Source organism: Arvicola amphibius, chromosome 1 (assembly GCF_903992535.2).
Source record: "Arvicola amphibius chromosome 1, mArvAmp1.2, whole genome shotgun sequence".
NCBI classification, from domain to species: domain Eukaryota; kingdom Metazoa; phylum Chordata; class Mammalia; order Rodentia; family Cricetidae; genus Arvicola; species Arvicola amphibius.
The window spans coordinates 154947274-154961188 of record NC_052047.1 but is presented as its reverse complement, the minus strand read 5'-3'; the positions used below and the strand labels follow the sequence as shown (position 1 = coordinate 154961188).

General features: G+C 39.4%; 1 protein-coding gene across 3 annotated transcripts; it reads right to left on the bottom strand.

The window, feature by feature from the left end:
• Positions 1–1647: 1647 nt before the first annotated feature.
• Positions 1648–13342, bottom strand: LOC119811672 (glycine N-acyltransferase). 3 transcript variants are annotated; one of them, XM_038325600.1, is made up of 6 exons: positions 11839–13342; positions 9737–9831; positions 6629–6736; positions 4933–5059; positions 2952–3123; positions 1648–2169 (listed from the first exon to the last, which is right to left on the bottom strand). In XM_038325600.1, exons 2-6 carry the CDS (start codon positions 9815–9817, stop codon positions 1767–1769), a joined length of 891 nt encoding a protein of 296 aa, XP_038181528.1. In that variant the 5' UTR covers positions 9818–9831; positions 11839–13342; the 3' UTR covers positions 1648–1766. The 3 variants fall into 3 exon arrangements, with proteins under 3 accessions (XP_038181528.1, XP_038181520.1, XP_038181537.1); XM_038325592.1 differs by having other exon boundaries at positions 11903–13335; XM_038325609.1 differs by lacking the exon at positions 11839–13342 and adding an exon at positions 11518–11579.
• Positions 13343–13915: the final 573 nt, after the last annotated feature.

Sequence of the window (13915 nt, the reverse complement as noted above, 5' to 3'; positions counted from 1 at the left end):
CTTAATTTGATTTGGCATAGGCTCTCCATCTGCCCAAACTTACCTCAAATTCCTAGGTCTAAGTTATCTTGTCTTGGCCTCCTGAGTATCTTGGGCTGCAGATGTACACCAACACCTAGCTACTGTGCCGTGTGCTTCTGATGCATGCACAAATTCGAGGACCACAAATAACAACCAGTGTTTTCCAAACAGTGACTACTTTGTCTCCAAGGGTTATTAATATCTGCAATTCTTCCAGTTATCAAAGGGTAATGGGAGAGAGGGAGATAAGTCAGTTGGTGAAGTGCTTGCTGTGTAAGCATGAAGACTTGAGTTGGGATCCTCAAGACCCATGTAAAATGTTGGGTACAGCAATGCCTACCTGTAATCATCGTGCTGGAGAAGAAGAGGTAGGAGGATCCTGGGAGCTTGCTGTTCAACCGACCTAACTGAATTGACAAGGTCCAGGTTTAGTGAGAGATAGTTTCAAAAAGGTGGGAGTGGAGTGCAATAGAAGGCACACACTACGTGTGCACACACACATACACACGGTGCGGGGACTAGAAAAAAGAGTCGTGGAACATGCTACTCGCACCATATGAGGAGGAGGGACCTGGCGAGCATCTTAGCCCCAGATCATACGGTACGATATGAGGTCATATAATGATACATGTCTACCGTGCTAAAACTGAGAAACCCTGCTCTCAATTGAATCTCCAGTGTCTTCACTTCCCAAGAAATTAAACCTCAGCCATTACTTTGGACTTGGTGGTATAGGGACTGAATGTCCACTTCTATAACATTAACACCAGGGTAGAGATGAAAAGGAAGGATATCATTTTAATTACAGAGCACTCTGCTGTCCCTGTTGCTACTAGGACAAAGAACTGTCCTAGCAATTCTCTCCTGCTCTTCCCATCAACAACATGCCTTCCCATGACATAAACTGTCTGTGCTTGATATGTTAAGGCACCAGAAGTAATGTCATAAGAAGTAAATGTTCTGACTGGCTTCTCTGCCATCAGCTCCTTCCTGGGTGCATCCACATTTTACTCCCCATGGCTTATCACTTGCTCTCCTTAGCATAAAACTTGTGCAACCAGCCACATACTCGATTTATTCTCACAGGGTTGCAGTAGATTGGGAAACCAAGTTTTTGAAAGCCACATTGCTTCATTTTCTTGGGGCTTAGATGGGACTGGAAAATCAAAGTTAGGCTTTTCCTTGTTATCTTCCTTTGCTATTTTATAAACTGTGTGATTCATGTATAATGTATTTAACATGTATAAAGCAGCCAGCAAAGGAGTGGCTACTTTCTTAAGACCTGATGGGAATACACTTGCTGATCACTGAAGGAAAAGCCATAGACAGAGAGGAATAAGGCACAGAAGCCAGAAAACCTTATCTCATCACGAGCAAGGTTAGCAGGTCTCCAAGTTGTGTACTAGGGCTTCCAAGAGGAACCATTTGGAGCTTTGTGTAGTTGATAAGGGAGTATCATATAGATCCAGAAAGTGTGGCTAAATTAGAAGAATTCAATACAAAAGGACATAGACCTTCTTCAGATTATGATCTTAAGGGAGTCTAAGAGCAATCTGATGAGCATGAACTATGGCATATCTGTCAGCCATTCACACTGCTTCCCCAGAGTACAGACAGCACCACTCCTTTGCATCTGGTTTCCATTTATTCTCTCTTTTTGGTCACCTTTATTCTTTGTCTGCCATCCAATTACATCCCCAGGTTCTCCCCGCCCCCCAAACACCATCTTGTGTTCAAGGCTAGCTTCACACAGGCACACACTTCCATTGATTCCAGGCACTGGGCATGGGGAGATGATGCAGTTTGTAACTCATTTTTTGCATGGCAATATTGCTTTTGTCTGTGTGAGAATAAACAGGAAAGCCACGTTCCTTCATAATCTGGTCTTGTGAATAGACAACAAAGGAGACAAGACCTTGGTCTCGATACTCAGGCATGGTGCCACCCATTCGCATCTCTCCAGTTTGGTCCATTAGGGTCCAGGATGCAGGGGTCCCCTCAGGCCCCAGGACACAGCAACTTGGGAACTTCTTTATACAGCGTTCAATGAATCTATGGCTCCGCTCATTGCCACCAAAAAGCCAGAATTTATTCACCAAGGCAGCATGGGTGATATCCAAGGATGAAAGTTTAAACATATCTTGATTGCTATAGAGGGTCCAAGAAGAAAGCAAAGCCTGTTAGTATAAGGGTATAGTCTATTCCTACCTCTATTATCTTTAGGGGCAGAGCATTGGAAGCAGCAAATGCAAAGTCTTGGAATATAGATGGACTTATGCTGGAAGGACAGAAAGGCCATTGTGGTAGGAGAAAATGAGCAAATAATAATAAATGTCAAACAGTGAACAGAGGACTTTACTTTTACAATAATACAAAACCTGGTCAGAGTTATACTTTTGTAGATTATTCTGATCATTTTTAATTTCCCTTCTTAACTTATTTAATGACTTTTGTGTGGGGATGAGTAAGAGGGTAGGGATGTACATGGATTGGGGATTAGAGAAGAACCTGTGGAGATGGTTATCTCCTTTGACCATGTTGGTCCCAGGTATTGAATTCAGTAGCTCAGTTAGTCAGCCTTGGCCATCAAAGCTCTTACTTGATGAGTCATCTTGCTGGCAATATTATAATTCAAACTTTTTAAAAGTTTCTATTTAATAATTCCATGAATATGTCACATGTAAGTTTTGACACTCTTAACTACCTTCATTCTACTGCCCTCACTCTATTGAAGCTCTGCCCAATAAGTTCTTTCATTTCCTTTGTGTGTGTAGTGTAACCAACTGAATATAATTAGAGTTGCTTGCATGAGCATGGGTGGGGTCATCTACAAGAGTGTGGACAGCAAGGACCAGAGTAAAATCAGCATCAGGCAGTAGGGCTGTAGAAGAAAGATATGAGAGAGATATAGCAGCTCTGATCAAACTCACATGGCCTTGGGCTTGCCATTACCCGGAGATAAATTCTTTGGATCCAGCAGGTCAGGGAACAGCTTCTTGATTGTCTCTGATGTTACAAAGAGGATGTTTTCTGAGCGGTTGACTTGGAAAGACTGAATGTTTGCAATATTTTGTATTGCCTCATTCAGGCGGGACTGGGAACCTAAATGGGTTTATAAGAAAACATTGTGAACTTCTAAGAAGAGAGGAAATGGCTAGATATGTTCTGGGTAGGGCCTCTCCAGTGGGGTACGAAGTGTGAGATTAAGATAGAATTTTGATTATGCTCATGTTGATGCTGCTGTGTGAACAGCCATACAGACATGGCAGGCAAAATGTTCCCTTTTTTACAAATATGATGACATGACAGGGAATGAATTAATTCATAGTCATTTTGTGAATGAACCAAGACTGGAACTAAGTTTTTTAAGGTATATAATTGTGTAGTTTTGAAAATCAAAGAGAATGAGCTATAAAATATGGTAGCCAGCTTCTTCTGAGTCATGTACCCAATATAGTAGATTATTGAAGCAAGGATTTGGAATTTAATTCATTGCATCTGTTCCCTGAAGTAGTTCACTTCCATACCCCATTTGACAATAGGAATATAAACTTACACAAAAGAGGCTTAACAGTGTTAGACCTTGAGACTTGATTGATTGATTGATTGATTGATCCTAGTTATCTTGAAACCAACTGCATAGAAACTAGCGTAGGGTAGCTGGCCAGAGACACATTGTACCATCATCACAACCAGTAGTTGGCATTGACTGATAGTCAGAACCACCATCTACACATGTAAATGAGCCTATAGTGAAGCAACATGTATTGAGTTCTCCAATCAACATATGATACATGAACAAATCTAGTAGAGAAGAGTAATGAGCTACCTGCAAAGCCCAAACTAAATTGTTGATTAGTTTCATTATGTGTTTTCTATTACAGCAAATGTTAGCTGATCTATCCCCCTGTTCTGGTTTCATACTGTGGCTGTTAAGAATACTATAATGAAACTCAACTGGGGGTGGAAGGATTTGTTTGACTTATGGTGTGGGAGAATTATGTATATTCTGTCAATCATATTTTGAATAAACACTGATTGGCCAGGCAGGAAGTATAGACTGGTCAACCAGACAGGAAGTAGAAGCGGAGGATGAGAACAGGAGAATTCTGGGAAGGAGGAAGCCCATTCCTCCCATTACTGCCCAGACCACCAAAGAAGCAGGATGTGACCTGCCCCGCTGAAAAAGGAGCCGTGAAAAAAAGATGCCTGAGATGATCAAGCCTCACAGGATACTCCAGTCAGTACTTGATCATAATTCTAAATTTTCTTTAGGTCCCCATAAGATTATCAGCGCCCCCAACCAGCCAAAAGTAGCCTGGAAAACTACACACACATTCCCCAAAAATGGACTATGGATATTTTCCTTTGTTAAAAAAAAGGGGGGGGGTGTGTGGGAGAATTGTCTGTATTCTGTCAATCATATTTTGAATAAATGCTGATTGGTCAGGCAGGAAGTATAGGTGGGTGAACCAGACAAGAAATAGAGGCGGAGCAATGAGAACAGGTGAATTCTTGGAAGGAGGAAGTCTATTCCTCCCATTCCTGCCCAGATCACCGAAGAAGCAGGATGTGACCTGCCCTGCTGAAAAAGGTACTGAGCCATGTGGCTAACAAAGATAAGAATAATGGGTTAATATAAGCTATAAGAGCTAACATGAAGCCTGAGCTAATGGGCCAATCAGTTTATAATCTTCTGGAGACCTCTGTGTGATTTTCTCTGGGACTAAATGGCTGGGGGACTGGGTGGGACAGAAACTCCAGTGAGCCTGGCCCTCATATTACAGACTTATACTTTGAGGTCACAAATTGTGGACATCTAACTGAGGACATGGAACTTGGCAGGGAGAGCATGGAGATCTTGTGAGATAAGAGACAGAAGGGATTGAGCTCATTTCCCATTGTTCTTACTTTGAATCTGCAAATGTTGTTTCCAGTTGATTACTTCTGGGGAGTCCAGGAATTCCTGACATTTCTGGGGATCTTTAGAGAAGATTTGGTAAGTATTGGTGTAGAAATCATGGTCATCTGCCATGTCCTGTTGTCATGGAGAAAAGAGAGATAATACTTATTGCTTAGTGTTTATGACTGCAGTGCTGGGAGAAAGGAGTCAGCAAGATGCCATGGAGCCGCCAGAGGGGAAAGATGAAAGTTGCCAGCTGGACCCTTGCTGGTAGGCTACAAGGCACATGGCAAAATATAAAATAATAAAAATGGGTTAACCAAATATATAAGAGCTAGCTAGCAATACAAATTTAAGGTCAATTTTGTTATATGTATATCTCTGTTCTTTATTAAGGAATTGTGTTTGTGCAGTTCATTTAAAAATGTAATGTATAATTAAGAAACGTAGGTTAATAGATAGCCAAGTATACTAGTCAAGCTTGTAATCATGTTAGTTAGGTTTTTAAGTATATAGAGATATATTTCAGATAGGTATTCTTCAAACTTTCTAAAGACTAGAGAATATGACATTTAAAGTGCTTTAAAAAGTCAGGACTTTTCTTGACAATGAGACATATCTCCTGGCAGCACCAATCTATATCAAGAGAATGACGGACACCGAAGAGGCTCTTTATGGTGTTGGTTAGCCATTTGGCCTAGAAACTGATGTTACCTGGACTGCTTAATGCTATGCTGCATGAACTGGACATGCAGGACCCACAGAAAAATGACTGTTGAACTTGCTTAAATGTGAGAATATCCTTCAGGGTTCCTGCTTCATGAAAGAGTCTACCAGACATTCTGCAGGACACAGAAGAAAGTGACTGACAAACTGCCAACATAGGCAAAACTGTCTTTGAAATTTCCTGCTTCATGGAAAAGTCTGACAGATACTATGGGCCTATAGGCTGAAGATGGATGCCCCAATGGTACAGAAGAACTTAGGGTGATTGTCTAGGAAGCAAGATGTCTCTGTAAATTCTAGTTTTGGAAGTTGCTTACAATGTACTTCCTGTTAACTTAGAAAATTTTATAACCTTCTGGAGTCTTTGATGGAGTTGAAGAATAGATAGTTACAGTTTTCCTTAGTTATGATAAAAGATAAAGTAGATATAAATATTGTATCTGTAATTCTTGTTTGACACATGTTTTGTTATATGTAATTTTACTATGTTAAAACTAAAACCTTCCTTTTTATTTAGACAGAAAAGGTGAGGTGATGTGGGATTTCCCTTTCTATCCTGTGATTACCATTTGTTAATAAAGAAGCTGTCTTGGGCTTGGCAGGGCAGAATAGAGACAGGTGGGGAAAACTAAACTGAATGCTGGGAGGAAGAAGGAGGAGTCAGCAAGATGCCATGGACCCGGCAGAGGGGAAAGATGAGAGCTGCCAGCTGGAACCTTGCTGGTAGGCTACAAGCCTCATAGTAAAATATAAAATAATAGAAATGGATTAACCAAAGATATAAGAGCTAACTAGCAATATGCTTAAGAGATTAGCCAGGCAGTGATTTAAATAATATAGTTTCTGTGTGATTATTTTGTGGTCTGGGTAACTGGGAACAAATAAGTGGCCTCCTACAGCATGTAATCTGGGATAAGATTTTTTTAGATTCTACATGAATAATCATATAATCATATTTGTTCACACCTGGTTCCTTACCTGTTCCTGAGGACGGACAACCACTGTGTTAAAATCAGGCCACTTGTCAACTACAGCTTTTAGGTTGAATGGGTTTCCATGGTTCATGTGAAAGACAGTCCCATAAACCTGAAAGGAAGTGAGACGGTTGGTTTATTAAGATGAATCAAAAAGCACCTTGTGTGGTCTGGACAGAGACATTCCTGTGGAATTGTGACAGTTGGTGATGACAAAGAGCCAAGGAAGAATCTAGAACAAACAATCTCATTCACTACTCTTTTCTTTATGGATATTCCAGACTTCTCTTGGGAGAAAATGTGTGAGTTAGTGTATGACTAAAGAGTTAAGTGTTCTCTTTTAAAGACTAGAGAGCGACCTCATCTCACTCCATAGGCTCAACAAAACCACTGGGAAACACCCAGATTTTTCTCAAAATGCTTGATATTCACCTTTAACATAAGGAATGGAGAAATTACATTTTAATATTCTATACCAGAGAGCATGCAAAAATAGCTTTTAAACTTTAGAATTTCTGAAAATAGTTGTTCAACATAAAAATAACTCATGAAAAAAATAATGTATCAAATGATATAATTTCCAGGAAAAATTTAAGTTCACTTTCTTTCTGAGAGATTTCTTGACTCCTACGGATTGCCAGGGAACATAGAAGGTCTTGGCTTTTATCAGTGGGCTTTACTAAAATGTGTTTTTTTTTTTTCATTTTAGTTTGATTTGAAACAGATTTACTTGGGTAGTAAATAATAGGATTGGTTCCCTCATTAGCCTTTTATTATTAAATAAAACAAAACAGTCTATAAATAATAGAATGATAATATTGTTCTTCTTTATAAAAGGGAGTAGAAAATCTGCTAGAGAAAGTAAGAACTGAGGGCTGGAGAGATGGCTCAGCCATTAAAGGCTAGGCTCACAACCAAAAAATAAGAGAAAGTAAGAACCAAATCTACTCATTTTGTCTTAAATAATTTTGTAGAAAATGCCTTATAGAGTGATATAAATCTGGAACTATTTTTCCTCTAAGCCACACACATGCAATCACACAAGCACAAACATTTATATATTTACACACAAAGATGAGCACAAACACACAGAAATATACAAACAGGTGAAATACACATGAACTATTTTACACACAAACAACTACTCACACAAACACACATACACACAGAAATACATATACAAATACATGCATATTCATATATATATTATGGAGTAATCTTTGTACACAATGAATATGTATTACTCTCATTGGCTAATAAAAAGATGATTGACCAGTAGCTGAGGAGGAATAGATTGAACAAGAGAGCCAGACTAGGAGAATTCTGGGAAGAGGAAGGGTGGAGTCAGAAGAGTCACCAGCCAGATGCAGAAGAAACTGGACACACAAAATGAGATAGAGGTAAAAGTTACAAGCCTCAGTGCAGCACAAAGATAAATAGAAATGAGTTAAGTTGAAGAGATAGTAATAAAACTGAGCTATAGGTTAAGCATTTATAATTAATGTAAGCCTCATTGTGTTTATTTGTAACCAAGCAGTCAGGACACGAGAACTCCACATAAATACATCCATACATACGTCCATATATACACCACCACAAGCACACACAGAGCACACAGAAAATATAAACACTTGCATACATATATACACACATAAACCATACACACAAACACACATACACAGCACACACAAACATGGTTATACTTAAGCTTCACTGGAGTGGACCTCACCTCATTTGATTAAAAAAAATCAAGCATCTGAATCCACCATTAGAGCTGCTTTTATACAGCTCATGTGTAAACATTTATATCTATTGACATAGTTTAGTCAACTCTAAGGTCTTTACTCAGTTGCACTGGGTTTGCGGAGAAAAAAAAAATGGAAGCCAAGTCCAAAATTTTCTGATATGCGTTAAGTTCAGAGCAACAGACTCGTTTCTAACTTTAAACTCAAGATGGTTTAATTTTCACACGGCAAGCATTCTTCTGGAATGAACAAATTAAACATTAATAGGTACCCTCAACTAAATGTGAAGGAAAACCCTAGGGAATCTCAAGTGCTGCTAAGGAATGATTCTTGAAGCAACTGAAACACTTTATCAGTCAGCAGAGGGCAAAGTCCATGTGTGCACATGACTGTGCTACAACTCATTGCCTTTGAGATATGAAGAAATAGATATCCCCACATATTCTTGCATTTTATTTATGTATTTTATTTGTGGGGCATCCATGAGTCACAGCATGTGTGTGTGGAGGTCAGATGGTAACTCTTAGGACTTAGTTCTTTTCTGTTGCCACGTGGGATCTGGAGATCAGACCCAGGCTGTCAGGCTTGCAGGCAAGCACCTGTCTCTCGAGAAGTCTTGCCTACCATAATGTTTAAATTAATTCTTTATATCACCACAGTCTTTTTATGATGGTTGAGTCTCATACTATGCATCCTTGGCTGGCCCAGAACGCATATGTAGATAGGATGGCCTTGAACTCACAGAGAATCACCTGCCTATTGGCTTCCAAGTGCAGAGATTAAAGGTATGCACAACCTCACCTGACTATATCTCCATATTCTTAACTAATGACACAGATATAGTGGCAATATATTGAAAAAAGTTATGTAAATTAAATTGGAAAAATATGAAATATGTATTGGCTCAAAATAATATTGCATAGGATCTGGGAAGATGGCTCAATGGATAAAGCACTTACCACACAATAAACTCCACATATAAACTCCAGTTCCCAGTACCGACACAGTACCTAGTATTGCTGACATCCTGCTTGTAATCCCAATGCTTGGAAGGCATAGTCAGGGGAATTTCCTAAACAACCTGACTAGCTATACTAACGGAATTGGTCAGCTCCAGGTTCACCAAGAGACCCTGTCTTAACATATAAGGTGAAAAGTGATCAAGGAAGACACTAAATATTAACCTTGAGCCTCTTCATGCATACACATATTCTGTTCATGCATGTACAAACTACACACACATCAATCACACCAAACACATCCACACACACCACACATGTGTGCACACACAAACAGTGAAGCATAAATGTTAGACTCTTTTTCACTTCCACTTTCTCCTTGTTGACTTTCACATTTTCTGAGATCACCTTTAAGGATTCAGGAAGATACTTCCTCAACGATCTCTCCAGCATCTGCAGCATTTGTGCACCTTGCAGTGTGACAGCCATGAGGGCACTTTAGCCTTGAGAAATAATAAATGGACATTCATTAATGACAGAAACAACAGTAGCCAGTTCTGTATGATTAGCCAAATCTTTCATTAACTAACATCCTCACCAGCCCTAAGGAAGCACAGGACTTTCCGGAGGAACACAGGAGTCTCTCTCTAACCTTCTCAGTTTCTCGTCTCACCACTGGATTCAAATTACATGAATAAGTGCATTTTATTCTTTTGAGTTTCCAGTGTGCTGTTGTATCTCCTGGCATCCCCAGTAATGGTCTTACTCAGGAAGTTGCCTAGCCTCTGTGCTTTGGTTTCTTAAAAGTTAGTAGATGGGATGATAGCATCATTGAGCTCATAGAATGTTTGTGGGGCTAAAATTAGATTGACTAACATTCAATGTGCTTTGGTAGAGAGTTGGTCATATAAACAATATTCAACTGTGCTATTTATTTTCTTGCTAATGTTTCTTCTCTTCTTTCTCCTCATGTGAGTTAATATTGCATAATATCTTGATGAAAATGTTTCATTGTAAAATACTTTGACATTTTTAGATATAAGTAATAAAACTTTATAACCAAGTCACATTCCAGCTGCTATTTTTAGCCTATCATTGTTTTGTGCCTTTCTTGCGTAGTTCCCTCTCTAAGCAAATTCTTGAGTAGCACTGAGCAACATGTAATTGAACTCTGGAGTTTCTGACCCTGCCATGCCAGGAATAGAAATTAATCTGATGAAAGCAGTTTAAAAGAACAGAACAGAATTTTTTAAAAGCTATACAAACACAGGTACATGCTAAATAGAACTTTAGAACTTCAATGTTTATGACTAGGGAAAGAAAATGTAAAATCCAATATAGCAAATATGATAACTCTAAAACATTAACACCATACCTACAGGCATGATATACAGTGAATATAGGTATAGGATTGTGGAATGTGGGCATAACATTACTATTAAAAATACAATCAGAACATATAGGGCACAAAATAGCTTCTAAGTAACATGCAAAGGATGAGTTTAAAAGAAAACATAGGTAAATTCAAAACTAGTCTTCAGATGCAACCTTGAGAATATATTTTTCTTGCTATCTGATTAATAAGTGGCATCACCGTGGGGTGTATTCTTGCTACCCTCTTACCAATAGTGGACAGAGAAACCCAAGTACCCTGTAATACAACTGGAAAGACTGAGAACAGTAATGCAGTACCTCCACACAGTAGATTCTATATTCACCCACTTCCAAAAACCATAAACTACTTCCTCATTACTGCATAGAAGAAATATCTAAGGATTTTTCACTACACTTGACAAACTACCTATTACACAATACGTGTATGCTATATGTTTTTCAAGTGACATTCTATTTTTCCCTTAGGTATTTTTGGTACATATTCTGAGAGTCACTCAGTACGATCATTTTGATATCATTTATTTGAGAGGAGGAAAATGTTAAAAAGCAATAATGACCTTTTATAAACCATGTTGCTTTGTATATTTAAGGTATATCATGTGATTTTATAGAACATACACACAGTGCATAGCTTTATAATAAATGTGTGGGTGTCATGTGTGTGTATGCTGCCAGAGTAAAGCAATTAACGTAGTCCATTGTGTCAATAGGTGTGCATAATTTTGTTTGGATGCCCTGTGAGCACAGCTGATACCATGAACTAGGGATATGATTCAGAAGGCAGAGGTACTTACAACACAAGTTCAGTGACCAGAGTTTGATCTCCAAAACCCGCATAAAGGTGAAAGGAGAAATCAGCTCTTCAGTTATCCACTGTCCTTCACAAAAGGGCTGTGGTACAGATGCTCCCAATATAAATTAATAGATAGAGAAAGAGATGATGATGATGATAGATAGATAGACAGACAGACAGGCAGGCAGGCAGGCAGGCAGGCAGGCAGACAGACAGACAAACAGACAGACAGACAGATAGATAGACAGACAGACAGATATTTTAATGAACAGTTAAAACCCACTCATCACTTATACATCCCACAAAACATTTTATGACCTACAGTTCTTGTGTTGTTCATTTGGCTTCCAGACTCTTTCATCTACTGCTCTGAGACACATCCTCACCTGGAAAGCTGTCTCCACAAGAAGTATTTGTAAAAATGGACTTCTGGGAGGTGAAAGACCCTTCCGAGGCAGCAGGCTCAGTGGGAATCTGCAGAGTGAGTGAACCTTGATGTGCCTCTTGCAAAAATTAACTGAGCTGGGGCTGGAAACGTGAACCTTGCACTCGGCACGTTTACAAAACCTTTTTGTTGTTAGCTCTAGTGAAATCCAACCCTTCCCTCCTTCGCTGGTCTCAGGCTGTAGGAACTAGTTCTGCAAGATGAGGCTAACATTTGCTCTCTGAACTTCTCTCTTGTAAACATCACCTTGTTCTTCACCCCACTTGCCATTAGTATGCCAAACAAAGGTATAGTAGGCCAGCAGAGTGGGAAGGGACAGTTAGGTAAGCAATATCCTCTTCCTCTCCAATCTTACCATCAAATATCACCAACAGCACAAGGCAGGAAGTTTGATTTATAGAGCTCAATATCATATCTTTTTTAAAAATGCATGACATAAAAAAAATGACTTTCCTGCAGTGTTAGAGCAATACGAATCCCTTTCTTCATAGTCTTTTTCTGCTGCTGGAGACCATTTAGTGTTCTTGGTCTGTGCTCCCTCAGAAGGCCATATTTATGCCAATGGTCTGGATCACCACCAAAGGTCATGCGAATGCCCATGGTCTGTGCTGCTGCCTGAAGTCATGTTGATGTCTATGGCCTGTGTTGCCACTGGAGGCCACGTCAATGTCCATAATGGTGCCAGTGGTCCGGACTGTAGCCAAGGATTGTGGTAATGTCTGTGATCTTAACTGCTGCCAGAGACAATGCTGAGGTTCGTGGTCCATGGCGATGGATTCTGGAGGCCATGTGGATGGCTATGGTACCTGTGCTATTTCCAGAAACCCATGTGTAAGTTCATGATCCATGCTGCCACTTATTTATTGTAAATGTCAAGGAAGCTTCTGCTGCAGTGGTATCTATGACTGCAGACTTATAGTTGAGAATGAGAGACCTAGAAGACTTCTGTGGCATTTGTCTCTTCCACTCTCCCCGCAAAGAAACAGTCTAGACAGAAAGTCATTGAAGAGAACTCTTAACCTCACTTTTATGGAAACAGAAACTGGTAGCTACTGTGGTGAAGATAGAAAAATATTCAGTACAGAGATCTTTTATTCTTTTATAAATTCCACAAAATGGCTGCATTATGCTATTGTCATAATGTATAGGATATATGTTGACTTTCCATAGTAGTAAATGATGTGCTATATCTGCCTCCTCTATAACCTTTTCTTATCTCCTCTCACTTTACCCTCTTTTCTCTTCTAAATCTCTTAGAATACCTCTCTTTTTACTCTATTTGTCATTCACATTACAGAAAATATGTGATGCTTATCTATGAGAGCCTGCCTGTTCCACTGATGATCCCATTCAGTTCTGTACATTTTCCTGTAATGCAATTTCATTCTTCTTTGTCACTAAACAATGCTCTGGTGTGTGTGTGTGTGTGTGTGTGTGTGTGTGTGTGTGTGTGCGTGTGCGTGTGCGTGTGCGTAAAACACATTTCTTCCATCCATTCATCCACTGATGGCTGCCTACCCCGATTCATACCTTGGCTATTATGAAGAAGTAGTGAAGCACAGGCATGTGGACATCTCTGTAGTAAGCTTTGATTTTTTGAGTATAGCCTTAGGATGGATGAAACACATGGTGCTTTTAATTTCTTTTTATAACATTCTATTGAGTTCTACAGTGGCTGAACTAGTTTGCATTGCCACCAGCAGTGTCTAAGGGTTCCTTCTCTGCTTCACTGTTGCCAGCATTTTCTGTCTGAGTTCTTAAGGCTAGACATTTTGACTGGAGTGAGAAGGAATCTTGATGCAATTTTGATTTTCATTTTCCTGGTGACAGAGGCTTTTCTTTCTAGACTGACAACACTTATTAATATTTGATTCACCTTTCTAAAGACAGACAAGGTTCATTGGGAAATTATTCTCAGCCCCAACTTCGCTATATGAGATAACTAATGAAGGAA

Bases quoted from the DNA above. Each gene is read 5' to 3' on its own strand.
- LOC119811672 (XM_038325600.1), bottom strand. From the start codon at position 9,817: ATGGCTGTCACACTGCAAGGTGCACAAATGCTGCAGATGCTGGAGAGA. The intron at 6,737-9,736 runs GTGATCTCAGAA...ACTTCCTTTCAG, and splicing joins ATCTTCCTGAATCCTTAAAG to GTTTATGGGACTGTCTTTCA. The intron at 2,170-2,951 runs GTGAGTTTGATC...GACCCTCTATAG, and splicing joins AATGGCAAGCCCAAGGCCAT to CAATCAAGATATGTTTAAAC.